This window comes from Staurois parvus, unplaced genomic scaffold, assembly GCF_062004578.1.
Source record: "Staurois parvus isolate SC_StPar_1 unplaced genomic scaffold, SC_StPar_1.0 ptg000086l, whole genome shotgun sequence".
Taxonomy (NCBI): domain Eukaryota; kingdom Metazoa; phylum Chordata; class Amphibia; order Anura; family Ranidae; genus Staurois; species Staurois parvus.
In genome coordinates this window covers 14,786,023-14,804,259 of record NW_028317882.1, presented here as the reverse complement: position 1 = coordinate 14,804,259, position 18,237 = coordinate 14,786,023, and the positions used below count along the sequence as shown (strand labels likewise).

The 18,237-nt window shown below is 38.2% G+C and overlaps 1 protein-coding gene across 5 annotated transcripts in view; it reads right to left on the bottom strand.

The window, feature by feature from the left end:
* The window catches only part of LOC149468555 (ADAMTS-like protein 5), a 36,336-nt gene extending 19,055 nt beyond the window's left edge, over positions 1–17,281 (bottom strand). Inside the window, exons 1-6 of one of the 5 annotated variants that reach the window (XM_089670115.1) lie at positions 16,805–17,281; positions 16,650–16,716; positions 15,461–15,597; positions 12,045–12,105; positions 6,935–7,046; positions 4,632–4,759 (exon numbers count right to left, since the gene is read on the bottom strand). In XM_089670115.1, the coding sequence (XP_089526241.1) occupies positions 4,632–4,759; positions 6,935–7,046; positions 12,045–12,105; positions 15,461–15,597; positions 16,650–16,716; positions 16,805–16,821 (522 nt within the window). In that variant the 5' untranslated portion in view covers positions 16,822–17,281. Of the gene's footprint in view, positions 1–4,631; positions 4,760–6,934; positions 7,047–12,044; positions 12,106–15,460; positions 15,601–16,649; positions 16,717–16,804 lie in introns of those variants that run through there. The other 4 variants (XM_089670112.1, XM_089670110.1, XM_089670114.1 and 1 more) reach the window with 4 other exon arrangements.
* Between the last annotated feature and the right edge of the window lie 956 nt (positions 17,282–18,237).

Below are 18,237 nucleotides of genomic sequence, written 5' to 3'. Positions count from 1 at the left end.
ACTATATGAACCACTGATGTATTTATACATGTTGATCATATCCCCCCTTAATCTCCTCTTGCCAAGAGAGAATAAATTCAGTTCCTCTAATCTTTCCTCATAGCTGAGCTCCTCCATGCCTCTTATCAGTTTGGTTGCCCTTCTCTGTACTTTCTCCAGTTCCCCAATGTTGTGTTTGTGAATTGGTGCCCCAAACTGAACTGCATATTCCAGATGAGGTCTTACTAATGATTTGTACAGGGGTAAAATGATCTCTCTCTCTGGAGTCTATACCTCTTAATACAAGAGAAGATTTTGCTGGCTTTGGAAACCACAGCTTGGCATTGCATGCCATTATTAAGCTTGTGATCTACCAGAACCCCCAGATCCTTCTCCACCATTGATTCCCCCAGTTGTACTCCCCCTAGTATGTATGATGAATGCATATTCTTAGCCCCCAAGTGCATAACCTTACATTTATCAACATTAAACCTCATTTGCCACATAGTTGCCCAATTAAACAGTGCATTGAGGTCAGCTTGTAAATTGGAGACATCCTGTAAGGACGTTATTCCACTGCAGAGCTTGGTTTCATCTGCAAAGACTGAAATGGGATTTTTAATCCCAGACACTATATCATTTATAAATATATTAAAAAGTAAGGGTCCCACACTGAACCTTGGGGTACACCACTGACAACCCTAGACCATTCAGAGTATGAATCATTAACCACTACTCTCTGAATATGATCTTTTAGCCAGTTTTTCAACCATTTACATACCGATTTTTCCCAAGCCTGTAGACTTTACCTTACACATTAGCCGTGTGTGGGGAACTGTGTCAAACGCTTTTGCTAAATCCAAGTATATCACGTCCACCGCCACACCTCTGTCCAAGGTTTTGCTCACCCCCTCAAGAAATCAGAATTGTTTGATAACTTCTGTCTTTCATGAATCCATGCTGTCTGTTACTTAAAATATTTTTTTTCAGCAAGAACTCATCTATGTGGTCTTTTATTAAACTTTCCAGTATCTTCCCAACTATAGAAGTTAAATTAACAGGTCTATAGTTACTTGGTAAAGATTTTGATCCCTTTTTAAATATAGGCACCACACTGGCCTTACACCAATCCAGTGGTACTATGCCAGTCATTAAAGAGTCCCTAAAAATTAGAAACAATGGCTTTGAAATGACAGGGCTCAATTCTTTAATGACCCGTGGGTGTATGCCATCCGGTCCAGATGCTTTATTCACCTTTATTCTGTCTAAATAATTCTGGATCATATGAGTTGTGAGCCAATGTGGATCATCTGGAGCTGTGTCAATACCATGCCCATTATGGACAAGAGCTCCCCCATGCTCCTTTGTATACACAGAGCTGAAGAAGGTATTTAATACATTTCTTGGAGAGATTTTATTTCTTGTGATATTTATTTCTTGTAAACTTTTATTTCTGGTGAATTTATCAAGTATCTTAGATATTTATGGTTTAAACGTACTTCTAGTCCTTGTGCATTTCTCATAGGAGTTATTCGTTTTATCACCTCGAGCGCTGCACTATTTTTATATATTTATTTGAAGGCATATGGTTTTTCCTTTTAGTGCATTAGCTGCTTTTATGATCTAGTGCTCGCTTACAATTTAACTATTTTAGGTTCATATAGTGAACTTGGTGTTGAGCTATTCACCCTGAGGTCATCACAGAGGACAAGGGGGCACTCTTTACATCTGGAGGAAAAGAAATTGGATCATGCTCTGCTGGGTTTTTTTTTGCCTTCCTCTGGATCAACTATGGGTATAGGATAATAACGTTTTTTTTTTTTTTTCATGGTTAAACTGGATGGACTTTTGTCTTTTTTCAGCCAGACTAACTATGTAACTATGTGAGTGGGCAAACATTCAAAATCAGCAGGGGATCAAATATTTATTTCCTTTACTGTAAGTATATTATCTTTTTTTTTCAATAGTGTTCTCTCTAACTTTTATTCAATGCCTCAGCAAAGGAAGGGTGAGACAACAATTAAAAGACTTTTTAAACTGCTCAAAAAAATTAAAGGAACACTTTTTAATCAGAGTATAGCATCAAGTCAATTAAACTCCTGGGTTATTGATCTGGTCAGTTAAGTAGCAGAGGGGGTTGTTAATCAGTTTTAGCTGCTTTGGTGTTATTGAAATTAACAACAGGTGCACTAGATGGGCAACAATGAGACAATCCCCAAAACAGGAATGGTTTTACACCTCCAGGTTACACCTCAGACAGTCCAGGAGCTCAGTGATGCCCTGGTCCAGATCTGTGAGGAAATATCCCAGGACACCATCATTTGCCTCATTAGGAGCATGCTCCAACGTTGTCAGGCATGCATACAAGCACGTGGGGGCCATACAAACTACTGAGTACCATTTTGAATTGCTGCAATGAAATTTCAGCAAAATTGACTAATGGACTGCATAATTTTTTCACTTTGATTTTTGGGGTGTCTTTGAATTCAGTCCTCTGTAAGTTGATAATTTTCATTTCCAAACAACGATGTGGCATCCTTACATTCCTAACACATTACCCAGTCCATATCAGTATAGATATCCAGCATGATATATTTCCCCATTGAGATCTGATGTATTTTCAAAGTGTTTCTTTAATTTTTTTGAGCAGTATATTTAAAAGCAAGGTCTGCTGTTTAAAACATTCATGCTCACCTAAAAGCAGCACTATTCAGAATATAAATCACTTTTACATATATATACACAACTATTACACTGCACCTATAATGTGATACCTAATGAGACAAATCCAAAATGTAACACCAAATGTGTGCTATACCCTGTGCTATCCAAAAAATAGTTGCAATATTGTTAAATCACCAAATGTGTGTTATACACTGTACAGTCCCCAAAAAATGTGTTAAAAAAAATTGAATAGTGATATGTAGATTATCCACTAGAGGAAGGATTGCACTGCAGTTACTCTGTCTCCTTGTATCATAACTACAGGGATATGATATCAGCCCCATAAGGATTATTAGGTTGTTTCGGTGGAGTGGCACAGGCATTGTGAGAAGGAGCAGTAAAGTACAGCCATTGTGTAGCACTGCTAAACAGTAAGTATTTACGGCCCCATGCAGGGCCGTGGATAAGGGGGTACCACCAGTCCTCCTGTATGGAGCCTAGGCCAGCAGGGGGGACCAGGCGACTGATGTGGGTGAGAAAGGTGATTGGCATGGTGTGGGGGGGGGGGGGGGTTACTGTAAGCGATCCCCTGTATTGCTTTCTCTGCAGCAGCTGAAATCTGGTCTCTTCACCTCTCCCTCCCACTAGCTTTCAGCTGCTGCTGAGAGAACCATACAGGGGATTGGCTCCAGTAATTGCCCCAACTCCACCCATCACCCTCCCTGTGCACCATACATTTCCCGCTGCTGCCCAGGCCCCCCCATGTGCCCACCCCTGTAGTGAAGCTGGCTTCCCTCCTCTTCTTTCCACAAGCAGCTGAAAGCACACAATGAGATCCTTCAGGATGGAGAGTGGGGGAAGGGTCCAGTAAACATGTTACATTTACCAGCCCCTTCCTTTCCTGAATGAGCACAATGAGTGATCAGTACCGATTGCTGACTTTCTTCATTCATAACTGTCAGGTTGGCTGTATGGGGCCCCGTGATTTCTAACAGCTGTCCTGCCCTCATGCACTAATTGTATATCACTAAAACTATACATGAAAAAACACATTTGTTTGTAAATATTATTGTATATGAATAAAGATTATTTGCAGCAAGCTGATCTCTTATATGTGGAGCTAAAAATAACTGACAACATTTTTTAAAAAGACCTAGTCTATCCAAAATATTTTTAGTTTTTGGTGAACATTGATAAGTTGATTCACCTACTTTTCTCATATACATGGGGACTTTAGAGTTCCTATGAGATATATAGTGCTTATGGAAAGGGAGGGAAGGGATAGAGGAGAGTAGATATTTATTGTTGCTTCCACAAGGATTGCTCTCTCTGGATCTCGAAATGGATCCTGCATAGGCTATATTATCTTGTGCATAAGGCCAGGGGCAGACTGACAACTCATGGACCCCCTGAGCAATAGGGGTTCATGGGGCCCCTGTGTCCTTGCCCAAACTCAAAAAAGCCTATGAAAAAGGTACCAGGGGCATCTCATGGGGCCCCCTACTGACCCCGGGCCCTCGGGCAGTGCCCGAGTTTCCAAATGGTCAGTCCGCCCCTGCATAAGGCACAAGCTGCATATTGCAAAAAAACAGCACTAATTATGGCATTACCAACTAAGATCATCCACCTAGAATGTAAGGGAACTTGGGAAAATATTATCTTTAGTAAATATGTTTTGCTTTTGAGATAACATATTTTTAAAAAGAGGTGTGACTTGAAATCCAGTATAGTGATTGCACTAAAAATGTATAACTTTGTGTTTAAATATCTCCTTTATTTGTGCATTTAAGGAACTTTACCAAGTCCACAAAAGGGTGTAGAATGTCTGGAAACCTAAAAGGTACCTCATTCAACAATCCCAACCACTATAAGAAGAATCCCCTCCCCCAAAGAAAAAAATAAATGCAAAGCCCCAAGATTGTAACCGTTTTCTATATAAATTCTTGTCTTTTTATATCAACTTGTAAAACAAATGTAAAGATTATTACCAGGCATTTGCCGCTGATGCAGGTACCGACAGAGTCTTCTCCACAGCTGGTCCCATCAAGTACTCGCCCAAAGGTATAATAAAAGTTATATCCAACAGCCAAACAGTTTAAATCACAGGCATTGGAAGCTGAAATTAATTATATATTTGACATGACTATGATAATTATTCATTATTATCACACATTTTAATAATATAGTAATTCCAATACTAATCTTTTTCTAGTTCTAAAAGACGAACAGGATTTAAAATAAATAGAGATAAGACTTTTAAAATAATGATCATAAAGTGAAACTTCAGAAAACATATTTTGACAATATTTAGGTAGAGTGTAGAAAATGTTTCACTTTTTTTTTTATTTCTTCCTTTATCCCCACTGAGATTATTTTTTCACTCCCTTTCCTAATGATGTGACAGACAGTGAAAAGAAAAAACTGCCCAAACTAAGGGGGCAATCCCAATGTAGATCCCTTTTGCCAGGTTTGCCTTTTAGGATAGCTCCCTTTCCTTTTTCAGGAAAAACAGTGGTGAGATTTCCATTTATTTTTTGTTGCCACCAGAGCAAGAAGTCAAGGTAAACCTTACAGAATTTCTAACTTTTTTGATTTAATTATCCACTTAACGGTGTGATAAAGAGACTCTGTCCTAAAGGAAACCATTGCGTAAGGTGCTTTATGTCATGCATTAACATGAATTGCATTAAGGCAATCCAATTATTCTAATAAGCTGCCAACACACCAGAAAATGCTCCTGCACTATTTTTCCTGACACAGTGCACCACAATACAGGGTTGAGGGCTACATTGTGTTGTACTGCAACATAGAGGTCTTTCTTTTGTATATTTAGAGTGCCATTGAAAATGAATGGTATCGCAACACTGTGCATGATGCATTGACTGCAATGGAAGAAACCCATAGGCATTAATACTATGTCACATGGAGTTTTCACCAGGTTTAAGATCTCTAAGAGATCACTTGCCTATCTCTATGGAATTATTCCCTTGCTAACAGGCCACTGAGATGTTGCTTCTTTGTTTGCACATACAGTAGCTATTAAATGAAATTCAAAAGCGTTCGGAAGCGATTCAACAGAGATGAGTGGAAGGCGCTCCAGTATGAGTTTGTCACTGGCAATGTGTTTTTCAGGTGCCCCAACCTGCAGAAGCATAAAGTGTATGAAACCAGCAGAGCAGACACAGCTTGTTGTGTAATGATGATGGAAAAAGTTATGCATCTATTCAATTTAGCAAATGAACCACACCATCATAAATAGTATAAATATCTGCATTCTGGCCTGTACCTATCCAGGTTAGAACTATGGTGTTACTATTGTAATGAAGAATTTTAAACAATGGAAAAAGCATCATACATTACCTAATCAGAAACTGTCATGGGATATTAAAGTGTTACTAAACCCAGGACCCTGCATTCACTATATCTGATCTCCCACAGTACACAGAACATGGAAATGCAATTATTTTAGTAAATGTAAACTGCTAAATACCTTTTCTCATCAGCATTTAGAGCAGTCTTGTGACTTCTATCGCTGTCCAGCTGAGCACTGGTTAAAGCTTGCAGGAGGAGTTTTCTTTCTGCTCTAGGAGGATGCAAAAACCCCTGACCTCTGTCTGGACAGTGCCGATTATCCCTGTGCTGATCACATGCATTCTCCCAAGAAAAAAATAATTCTCTAGCACTAAACTGAGCATGTGCAGAGTGTCTCCACATGATAAATTGTGGCAGCATCCAAATATTGCAGAGTTCCCCTTTAAACTTTAAGGTTTCTAAAACATCTGTTTGCAGAACCAAGCCATCAGCTCGCTTTCTCCCCCTCATTTCCTGTGGAACAATCTGTTAGCTAAATGTGCAAATCGCAAAGATTATACTCTGTATACTGCTTAGAATGTTTTTTAAAAGTAGAACAAGTGAAGAGGAAATATATGCATTATGACGTAATTGTTGGTATATACACCATGTAAGATGCTTTTGAAGACACTTAGCTTGCAGACATTAGTCCTTGCTAAGTCCCAGCTGGTTAATAAAGCTTGTTTTCTTCAAGTTTGTGTCCGGAGTTTTAACAGGAACTGCTACTACAATATCTTATCAGGAGATAAGGGGAGACACTGGAAGAAGGGGAGGATCAGAGAAGTCAGGATCAAACAGCCTTTTTACACAATGCAGAGGATTAACCCGGTTCCACAGAGCATAGAACAAGCATGCTTTACTGCATATATAGACTGATTTTACTGTTGTGGGTTTAGTAACAGTTTAAGCTTTATTAATGGCAATAATGTTGTAATGATACCTCCATAAAATGGCACCCAGTTGTATGTTTTCTCAGATGAACCTGGTATTGGTCTGTTATTGTAGACAGCACATTGCACATTTCTGAAAGGTACGGCATCTGCAGGGCACTTCTGTGAAATCATACAGCAAGCAAAGAAAAAAAAATACACCATTAGCAATAAGAAAACACACACAAACACACACTTACTATCAAGTCTTTAGTGACTATTATAACATACAGCCAGCCATATGGCATACAAATATGAGGCATGTGTATTCTTATTTACAATATACCTAGATGTACTTTATGTATTTGTTTAAAATTCATGCAATTTTACAGCAGCTACAAAAACTATAGCGAAGGCATGGAAATCTACACTCATCCCTGAAGTGGCAGTCAGGTCATTAGTTACCCAAACTATGCTCCATGAAAAAAATCAAGGTGAGGCTATCGGAGATGATGGAAAAATACACATCAATATGGTACCCTTGGTTCTCCAACTGCCTTCCTAGAGATGCTGCCACAGTTCAGGTTGCCCTTGCCTCCCGGCTCTCCTGACTTTTCTCATTTCACTAGTCCCTCTGGCTGTTTTTACGTTCCCCTTTCTAACTATAACCATGTTACAATGGGAAATGTTCACTATTCTGTATAATACTCTGGAACCTTGTGTACTTGATATCCAATTATGATACTGTACATTAATGCTTTCAGAGGTATACCATATGTTACAATATACTTTATTACATTATCTCTCTGAATCTACTTGTATATTTTGAATGTCTAGGTCACTCTACTTAACTATTTAATATAAATCACTGAACTAAAAATGTTTGCAATAAACCGGCATGAACATTTTGACTTTATGCATGGGACTTCTTTAACAAAAGACCAGGCATTGCTGCTCTCCCTCCTTATTCAGAGTGACTGTTCTTGTATCATTTTCCCCTTCTAGTTTTCTGCAGTTTTCTGAGAAGTGTGATGAACGGCAGTGTCACTATCCTGCCGATGTCACCAGTATGTGACCAGTAAAGACTTTTTTCTGGATTAGGTCAATCACTGTACAAAACAAGTTGCAATAATAAGTGAACAGTAGACTGAAACAGGTTGGGTACTTTTAAGGGAACCCAAGCTGGAAACCTTAGATGTAGGCTATGTAAGCTCTTCCAGATCTAGACACGTGCACAGTAGGGACTCGAGGAGCAGTTAAAGTACAACCAAGTTCACATAAGGGCAAAGTCCTCACTTCAGCAATGGTCCTGTAATGCCCCAAGCAAATGAAGAAGCTAGGCAGGATCCAGGGGACAAGCCACATCCAACAGCTTTTGACCCCCCAGTGAGTATACTCCCTTAGGGTCTTTAATGACAGGGTTCCACAAGACAGATGCACTGCAGCCTCCCAACCAGTAAAACACTCTGCTGATTTACATGTTACACCAAGGGCTAGAATAGTGCCTAATGCAGAGTCCAGTGCCCAGAAGACACATTAGTGGCTGACTCAATTCCTCCTCATAATGGAAACCAGGTCAGCCACCCTGGCTATGCCAAGGATCAGCTTGTCCAGACGCTTCAAAATGGCCCCTAGTTGCTCTGTAGCAACCACAGAATCTTGGAAAAACAAAGTCCTAATAAAAAGCAGAAAAAAGTATGGATACCAGCATACTGGGAGTGGGAAGGGTTATACTGGTTCCTCCTTATAGCTTTTTTGACAGTGTCAAAATTCCTGAAAGGCAGCTGTATAACCATATTTACCCCATGTACCTAAGTACCTCCCATGTCCTTCAATGTACAATTAAGAAAAAAAATACTATCAGGCAATATATGCAGAAAGGAGTGGGGATAGTATTACAGTAGACCAATCATGTACATTACTGCTTTGGGTCAATTGATGTTTATGTTTCTGCTCACAGACTCGTGCTGCAAGCATTTCATGCTAAAAATGTAACGAATCCTTGGGATTAAGGACTGGTCAGATTTGAACCAATGAGAATATCAGACCTTCTGGGACCTTGTTGATCTCTGTGAGAAACAACATATATAGAACTCAGAAGATTTTTTTTTTATCTAACTTTGGATCTGGTCCTAAAAGCCAGAGGATACCCAGGGACCTAGACTGACCAACTGACAAACATCACTAGTCTAAATGGGACAAAAATCCAATAAATGTGCTCCTTGTCTGCAGTAAAAGGTGTATTTATTTAGTGTGTTTTCTTAGGTGTAGTTTACACAATATATTAAACAACTGAATTGTAATTTTAGGGATAATTTGAGTGCAACTGAAAGAACAGCATTACAGAGGAATCCAGAGACAGAAATGAAGACTGCAGACAAGGATGGTTCTATGTATCAAACAATTCTGAAAAGCAATACCTGGTATTGAAGGATTTCATGTGTAAACAAAGAATCAGATAAAAAGGTTATGTTTGTGATAAAAGATACTTTTCCACAAGGAAAGAGTATCATTGACAAAAATATGTGCTTTACGGGCTACCTAAAGTGCATGAATCTGTCAGGGATCCATCTAAGAGGCCTATCATCTTGGGTTGGGTTTCCTTTACAGAGAGGATTAGTGAATTCATAGAATGTACTCTACAGACATTTGTCTTAAACCTTCCCAGTTATGTGAGAGACACTTCACATTTGCTTATTCTTCCATATGACATTGCAGTCCCTGAGCATACTCTTTATTTCAATTTGTACATAGAAGCTCTTTATTCTTCTATTCCACAGCAACAGGGATTGCAGGTTGTAGAACATTACAGGCAAGAGCAATACACAAGAAACATACCAAATGTTTTTTTTTATTCTTCTTGGATTTCTTTTAACACATAACAAATTTGGTTGATGGACAGTATTTCACCCTCACTAGGGGTGCCCCAGCATATGCCAATAAGTATCTTGGGGAATGGAAAAATTGGCTGCTCGATGGTGCATCCTTGCTGTTGTACCTATGCAGGATTTTAATCTGGTACAGGTTCAGCGATGATGTCATGATTTGGTGGCCAGGCTCCATGTAGGAAGTTAGGGATTTTGTGGTGAGTTTGGAACTAATTTACTTTAGACTTACAAGTTTGTATGGTTCTGTTAAGGTCACTTTTTTAGACCTGATTCTTGAATTTGAAATAAGGGGAGAAAAGATGAAACTCTTTAGGAAACCTACTGCCACACAGTTTCCCCAGTGCAGACAGTTTCCACCCCCACACTTTGACAAGGAATATTCTGGTAGGACAATATTTGATACAATGTATCTCTTTCTCTCTCTGGATTTCTGGTTCCCAATTGTTGGGATGTTAGTGAGAGCCCAATCCCTGTGCTGGGAGTGTGCTGTGCAGCACACTCCTAGCACAAAACAATGTATGCATACATGCAGCCTCATAGAATAAGACCTACTCAGTGTGTACATGCAGTAGCAAGTGAATATATATATATTACATATACATATATACACACACACTATATATATATATTTATTTTTATACACACAGTTCTGTGATTTATATATATATATATATATATATATATATATGTAATAAAGACTTTTTTTTAATTTTGCATAGATTTTATCACAATAAAAATAAGGAAGAACAACAAACAAATAAGAATGAAAACATTTTGCATTAATGTTTAAATATAGAAATAAAATCAACAGAGAAAAATGTGCTTGGGGGAGAAGGGGGAGAATACGTTAATTGGGGCTGATTTTAATAAGGGGTTTTTATACAGATCAAAAGCATCCCATTGAATTGTACATGAATGAAAGTACAAAGTAGCAGTAATGGTATCTTGTGTAGTCAAATGAACCTCTAAACAGTGTACCAAATACTGTTCAGAAAAGAAGATCTGTGTTACACAGCAGCAACAAAGCAAGTCCCAGCTGTCATTTTGACCACTGTTAGTTGTGGTAATAAAGGCCAGACTAGAGAAGAGGAGCAGAGTGTGGAAAGGAATGTGGCACTCCTGGCCGCTGTCTGCATCAAGGGGGAAGAGAGCAGTATCACATGGGGCTAAAATAATGGGGCAGCAGTACCGCCACCTAATTACTTCTGCTAAACATAGAAACCCATCTTATTTCAGACAGCTTTTCAGTTTTCGGACGCTCCGACACCCACCGGCACTAGGCACCCACCTAGATCCAGCTCTGATTGCTGTGTCTCCAGGGTAGAAATTTGAGGGAAATATGCCCATCTGAACACAGAGAGCAAAACAATATAGGGGTTTGAAACCCTACTACTACCCTAATATAGTAGCCTACTACCCTACTATATCTAAAAATAATAAAAAGGTTTGGCTCTACATTAAATTTACAATGTCAATGCCTTATTTTCTATTTCAAAAGCTGAAAAAAAAAATTTATTTCCTCATGCAGCCATGTCTTTTGCCACATTTTTATATCTATATTTTAAAGATTTCTGATATACTGTAGATCAAAAACTGAAGCTCAGTGTATCAAACACAAGGCCTGTTCTGACAACCCTTCCTCAACAATCTCTCTCTTCCACAGGTGTGTCCATGGTCCTATTTAGCTTACTTACCACTGGGTCAAGGTGCATTCTCTTTTTTTTTATAAACTTGTTTTTATTGAGTATATGCAAATAAATGTACATGCACAAGAACTATTCTGTATATGCAAATAAAGGTACATTCACAGAGGAATATTCTGAATACCTCAGAAATTTGGCAAGGAACAGATGGCATAATGCCGGTTAACACATAACCAAACTTTAAATAATACAATAGCTTGACCCCTTGAGAAAAAGGGTTATTGTTGTGCTTACCTATGTTCTAGGCATAATAAACTGGAGGGCCTGTGCCCAAAAAAAAAAAAAAAAAATGTCAACAAAGTCCTGGCTGTGCTTATTAAACCATGTGTTGGCCAAGTATTAATTACAGCCGTCATTAAGGTACAATCTTAGTCAAATTTTCAACCTATATATTTATACAGGAACTATATAGAGATTTGCTATGCTGGAAATAGACACAAACCAATACTCAGTAATAGTGGCACAACCTATGCAAGACAATGAATGATGTTTTAGTATGTCATGTGCCACCACACATTAGCTTCTATATGTGTGTTCGGAACTGTATTGTTCATTAACCTAGTTCTAATACCCTAGACCAGCAGACTTACCTTTGAATGACAGGATTTGTATTGTCGTAGATCTCCGACACATGTGTCCTTTGCAGAAATCCTTTGAAAGGCAAAATCAGCATTATATGATATGATATCTAAAAATTTTTTTATAATAATAATAGTTTATTACATTGTATTCAGTTATAAAGTGTCACAGAGTTTATACAAACTTTATTTGAATTTCATTTTACAGAATATTCTAAGTGTAGAGATGTGCTGGTTGCTTTAAATCTTAAGCAGCAGTTGCAAAGCATTTTTTTTCTTTCCCTCTTTGTGAGTGACAGACAGGAAAAGCAGGACTGTGCTCTGATTGGTTGTTGCTACAACTGAAAAGGATCCACCCATAGCAGCACTGTTGTAGCTGGACTTATGATTGACTGTTGAGGAAAGGAGAGAGGAAAAAGGAAGAAGAAGCACATGTGGGGAAGGAGACATTTTCAGGGGACCGCATGGAGCAAGGGCTCCTGGTGTAAAGTCACAGAGTCTCACTCTCTGTGCTGCTAGAGCCCATGGGCTGGGCTGGGAGTGTATAGCAGAGGAATTTTTGCAAGAGGACAGTGTGCAAATCAAGGATTGTCCTGCCTGACACTCAGGATTACAGCCACTCAAGTGCATGTGTCTCTCAAAGTTTGGAGCTGCTGAAAGAGAGAGGATTTCTACTACTGTCTAATGCTATGTAGAGGACAATCCAGAAATAGTGAGTACTCTGTGATGAAAGGGGATTTTGATATTGCTGCATTTGCTGTTCATCTCTGTAGAATGGTCATGAGAAAGCCTGCTCTCTAATTCTCAGAGTGACACAGATCTTGGAAAGCCCAAGCTGCTCAGAATTAGCTATTCCTGCTGCTGATTGATGAGAGAACTCTGTCTCTGTATATTACTGGTGATTGTCTCCTCAAAAATTGTGCTGTGGCTGAAGAGTGTGTTTAGCTCCAAATCCCCACAGAAGCTTGCTGCTCTCAATATACTGAGCAAGTGCCAGTATATCAGGATTTCACCTGTATGGTAAAGATTTTCTTGAAGTGTTGTTTTGTCCATTTGCAGTGTTCACTGGAAAATTCTGCTTAAAGGAGACTGTGCTATCCTGCTACCCCTGGATTACAAATACTCTCCCATGCAGAGAGTGAGTGCTCTTCCATTGATTAAAGGGTCCCAACATTGAGAGACTTTAAGTTTCATCCCACTGGCCAGTGGTTAGGTAGGACATTTCTGCTCTAGATAGTACTGCTATAGCAAATGTCAATAAGCTGCTAAATCTCATTAACAGTTATTGTTTCATGTGTCAATGTCACTCTCATATGTCACCCTAGTCAGTGTGATACTAGTCAGTTTTTGGAGTCTTTGGCGAGTGAATTGTGACTTCTTACTAACTGTGTTATGCAAAGTGGTATCTCTGTTTTATGTACATTACCTGTGTTAAATCAGCTAGTTTTTTTTTCAGGGTTTGTCTTCTTCAATAAAACCCATAAAAAATACTCTCAGAGTGTCGGAGTGTTCTGGGTATAATCGGAGGTGTCACCAGATTCAGGTGGGAGCTGAACCTATATATCTAGCCAAGCATCACCTAAGGGTGTGCTACATATGTATCCTCATACTATATGTAGGATTACCCAAAATTAGCTCTTACACAATGCTTTCTTTTGGTAATATGGCCTAAAATAGCAAAGAAATAATAGCTAAGAGGAGAAGGGGAGAAGTGAGTAAATTAAAGCTGGCCATACATGAATCAAAATTCAGCAGGGACTGGCCTAATTTTGATCCATGTATGGGCACCATGGTTGTACAGAAGTCGATCTAAATCAACTTCTGTACAACCACCCTGTCCAATTGTAGTCGCTAGATCAGCACTGCAGGCTATAGCTGCAGCACTGATCAATATATTCTGACAGTGAGGAGGTCCCCCTAATGCACTTCATCTGATGGTGATGAAGTCTCCAAGCTGTCAGATTACAATAGCACAGTAGGAGGGATTCCCCCATCTACACACTTGATCTGGATGGGGAAATCGGTCATTTAAAAAAAAAGAATAATGTATGCTCTGCCTAAGCCAGTGATTCAGAAAGTATCAAAGACAAAACATCAGCAGGACAGCAAGACAACGAACATTTGTCAGCAATGGTATCCTACATCATTAATGAACTGCACTCAAAGCAGATATAATACAGTTATGCATGTACTAAAAAAAATATTGAATGCATTTGTAAATGCAATTTGTGTAAGCACCTGATCTTTACTTAGTATCAACCTCTTGAATTCTCTTTTATAGAATAAGTTAGATTGGAAGAAGGATAGACAGCATTAGAAACCAATCAGCTTAGCTCTATGCAAATATACAGTACTGAGAAGAAAAATGCTGAGTCAGCCTAGGTTCACACCTATGCAGGTTGCATTTGAGCCATTTCTGCATTGCGTTTTGTTTTTGCACCTGCATTTTTGAAGCGTTTTGTATTTTTTTTCCTTTTTTTTATTATCTTGTTGCTAGGCAGATTTAAAAACACAAAACACAGCAAAAACGTGGCAAAAATGCACTACATGCTTTTCTGCAGTGTTCCCATTAAAGTATATAGAACCAAAAATGCAACAAGTCCCTGACCCTTTTCAAAAAAATTCACCGGGTGAAAACACTGAGATGTGAACATGTGCCATAGGAAATCATGTTAAATGGACTGTACTGCGTTGCTGCAAAACGCTGCAGTTAACGCTTAGGTGTAACCTAGGGTAAAGGAGAGACCAGTATGCTGAGCTCATTAGTCTGATACTGTTCCCTTAAAGTACAACTAAAGGCAAAGATGGAGATGGATTACATGGAGATGGATTAGAACATCTGTCACTTTTTATTGCTGTTTGTGCCTTTTGGGAGATTCACCCTTTGGTCCTGTTCACATTTGTCCTGTTTACCATTATCATTGAAAGTAAAAGAAAATCCCAAATGTTGGGTTGTTCTCCAAAAAAATAACAGAAGGGAAAACTTCCAATGGGGACACTAGTTCTGGTGACCTGGGGGTCCCCAAGGAATTCCTTTAATTTGTAAGAATTTCCTCTCACTTCGGGTTTTGGCTATGGGACAGAAAATTAAGGTATATTTCCCCAATGGGACACAGATGGCAAAAACAAAATTTACGGGGGTTACAAGCCTCCTTTACTCTATCCAAAATGAAAAAAAGTGTTGCCTATGATTCTACTTTAATTGTAATATACAAAAATCAAGTTACTTGCCAGCCTTGCTGTACTCTCTGAAAGGACTGTGCAGATCTCAGGACTAGTTGAGCAGAAATGAGTCTTTTAGCATCCAAGTAAAGGAAAGAAGTGTTATGTCTGTTAGTTAAAGATAGCTTAGAAATTAGGAAAAGTGGCATACTTCAAAAACATACTGTTGTATTTATCAGCCATTTACAAAAACATTGTTTATGCACCTTAGACACTTGCGGCTCCTAAGTACTACTCCATCCCCACATGAACTGGAGCAAGTAGTCCATGATCCCCATGTTGTCCATAGTCCAGAGGAAGAGTACAGCATTCTCTCACTTTGAAGATTCCAACTGTCTCTTACCTACTTCATAAAATGGACCAGAAATTATGTTAGACCTATACCTAATTTGATGGCAAAACATTTCTAAAGTCTAATTCCAACGCCCGAAACAGTACTGGAATTCTTGGACAGGTGACATCTACAGTAACAATAAATAAAGAACATACATAGTCATGCCACTAGCATGACAAGCAGTGCTACATCATACAGCATAACTATCATATGAAAGCAGCAGGAAAATAGGGATTACTTTTATAAAACAGGCTAGAAATCTAAGAAATTGATTAATATGCAATACAGTCAACTTTCTTCTGTTTGTTCATAAAAACGTTCATAAAAAAAGCACAATAATCTTTGAAATAACACATTATCTTCAGTTTACATAAACCAAGCTGCATCATGTAGAGTTACTGAAACTTAATTTGAAATAGCAAAGTTTGTGGAAAGCACATTGTTTTCATAATTCAAATGCCTGTGAGTACATGTTCCCCCACGTATTACTGTGGATAGAGCAGGCAGATTACCAGTGCTGATAGCCTCTCTGACAGCTCTATGTGCAGCAGCTGGGGACAAGAGGAAGTGGCAAAACAAAAGGAATTCCAGAGAATTCCTCTAAGAACAAGAAAACAACTGCAATAATGTTGTTTACGTAATAAATAACACAGTAAAACAAGAAACTATGTTAATATCCATCATATATATGTTCTCTTCTATATACAGTATTTTATGTTGTAAGACTTTAAGCAAGCTTTTTCAATATGTTGTAATTATTTATATACCTAAACTAATAAATACATACCCACCTGCAATATAATATATAATATAAATAGTGTGAAAAAAAACCTTGAATGTGCATGTCACGACAATTTTAGTCCATCTTATAAAAAAAATAAACTAAATAATAATACAATAAAAAAAAATATTTTATATATTTTTTATATATATATATAAATTAAAAAAAAATAAAAATATATATATATATATCCAATGGAAAAGAATGTATACAGTACATACATAAATATAACCTGATACCATATTTACTATATCTGGAAGTATATTTAGGAACATATCACCTGAGCTTGGATGGTAGTATGAATAATAAAAAAGGACATGAGCAGTCTTACACCTGGAAGCCTGATCCTGTTAAAGATACAGAAATATTACAGCTAAGTAGCAATTATCTCACATGCATTGACAGATGTTTACTAAATAAAAAGTGAAAACTCACCAGTTTTCCTGCCACATCTTGAGTGTTTTAAGAAAAAAGAAGACTTTTCAAAATACTCAGCTATGCTTCTCCACAAAACAAGCCAAGATAGCAGTTTCAATTATTACTGCTCAGTTGAGTGACTTTGCTAGATTCCTTATTGCTTACAACAAAACATACCCAAAAAACTGATCCAAGATCCTGAACATGTGTTTTTTTCCTCCCTAAGAAACACGCCTCTTAGATAATACATTTAACAGTCTCCTTCCCAAGGCAATCCGTTCACATCAGTCATGAAAACAAAACGTTTAGCATTCATATGATACAAACACTTGAGTTAATACTGCAGCTGGATGCTTGGAAATCATTTTAAAGGTTGCTCAGTACTTTTGTGTAAATCTATGTACTGCACTTGATGGTGCGTTTTCTTGAATATTCTATGCTCAGTGTCAAATCAGTGCCACCTTATGGAATACCAAACAAAATACAACGTCCATTATAATTTAAACACTGTTTGGAAATTCACAAGAAAAAAGTCACTGTTCGTAAAAATATAGCAACTAGTCTAATAGCAAAATATATTTTAAAAATATATAAAAATAGTCTGTTTTATACACTTTGTTTCAGTTCTTTACCTTCTATTTTTTTGCATGCACTGAAATAAAAGGGTTTTTGTGTTAAGCACAACCATCCCTATCACAAAGCAAAAAACTGCTGAAGCTGAGAGTATTTCTACTTGGTTTTGAGGGGCTACCACTGATGGACTGCATTCAAAATGTCTTGAGAGAAATTAAAGCATTGAGGGCCTTCTCATATAGGAAGGGGCAGGCAGTCCCATCTTGGGTACTTTAAATAGCTTTGAACAAAAGACTTGGTAATGCTCCTGAGGTAGTAGAGGGACCACCACTCCCTGAGAAATGACAGGAAGTCCTTGAGAGAAGCTGACATCACCTAAGGGGAGTGAGAGAGACATGAAGTGAAACACCTTTTTGTGGGGGAAGATAGCAACAGAGATGCTAAACAGGCAAAAATCAACAATCTGTTATCCACAGGTGATAGTAGAACTTCATGCTTCTGTGGAATGAAAGGTCTTAGCAAACAGAGGACTTTTGCTTCAATTAAGGATTAGTCTTGAAGATTTAGAACTTTTCAAAAGGAATTCCTGAAAGCAGTGAAATAAGTGGGCACTTTTATGAGAAGACTAACTGATCTGCCATAATCAGATATTGAGGAATGCTTGGATGCAGACCTTGCAATTGGGATAATTTTTGCCTTCTAAAAGGTGAGATGCAGGTCCACCAACAGTGGTGTCAGAAAAGTGGTGGTAGAAAGAAAATAAAAAAGCAGAATGAAGAAAGGGCATCGAAACAAAAAAAAGGAGAACAAGAACCAGGAGAACCTGTCATAAAGCCACACAATCTGTTTTGCTTTTGGTACCAGGGTTCTCTCTCACA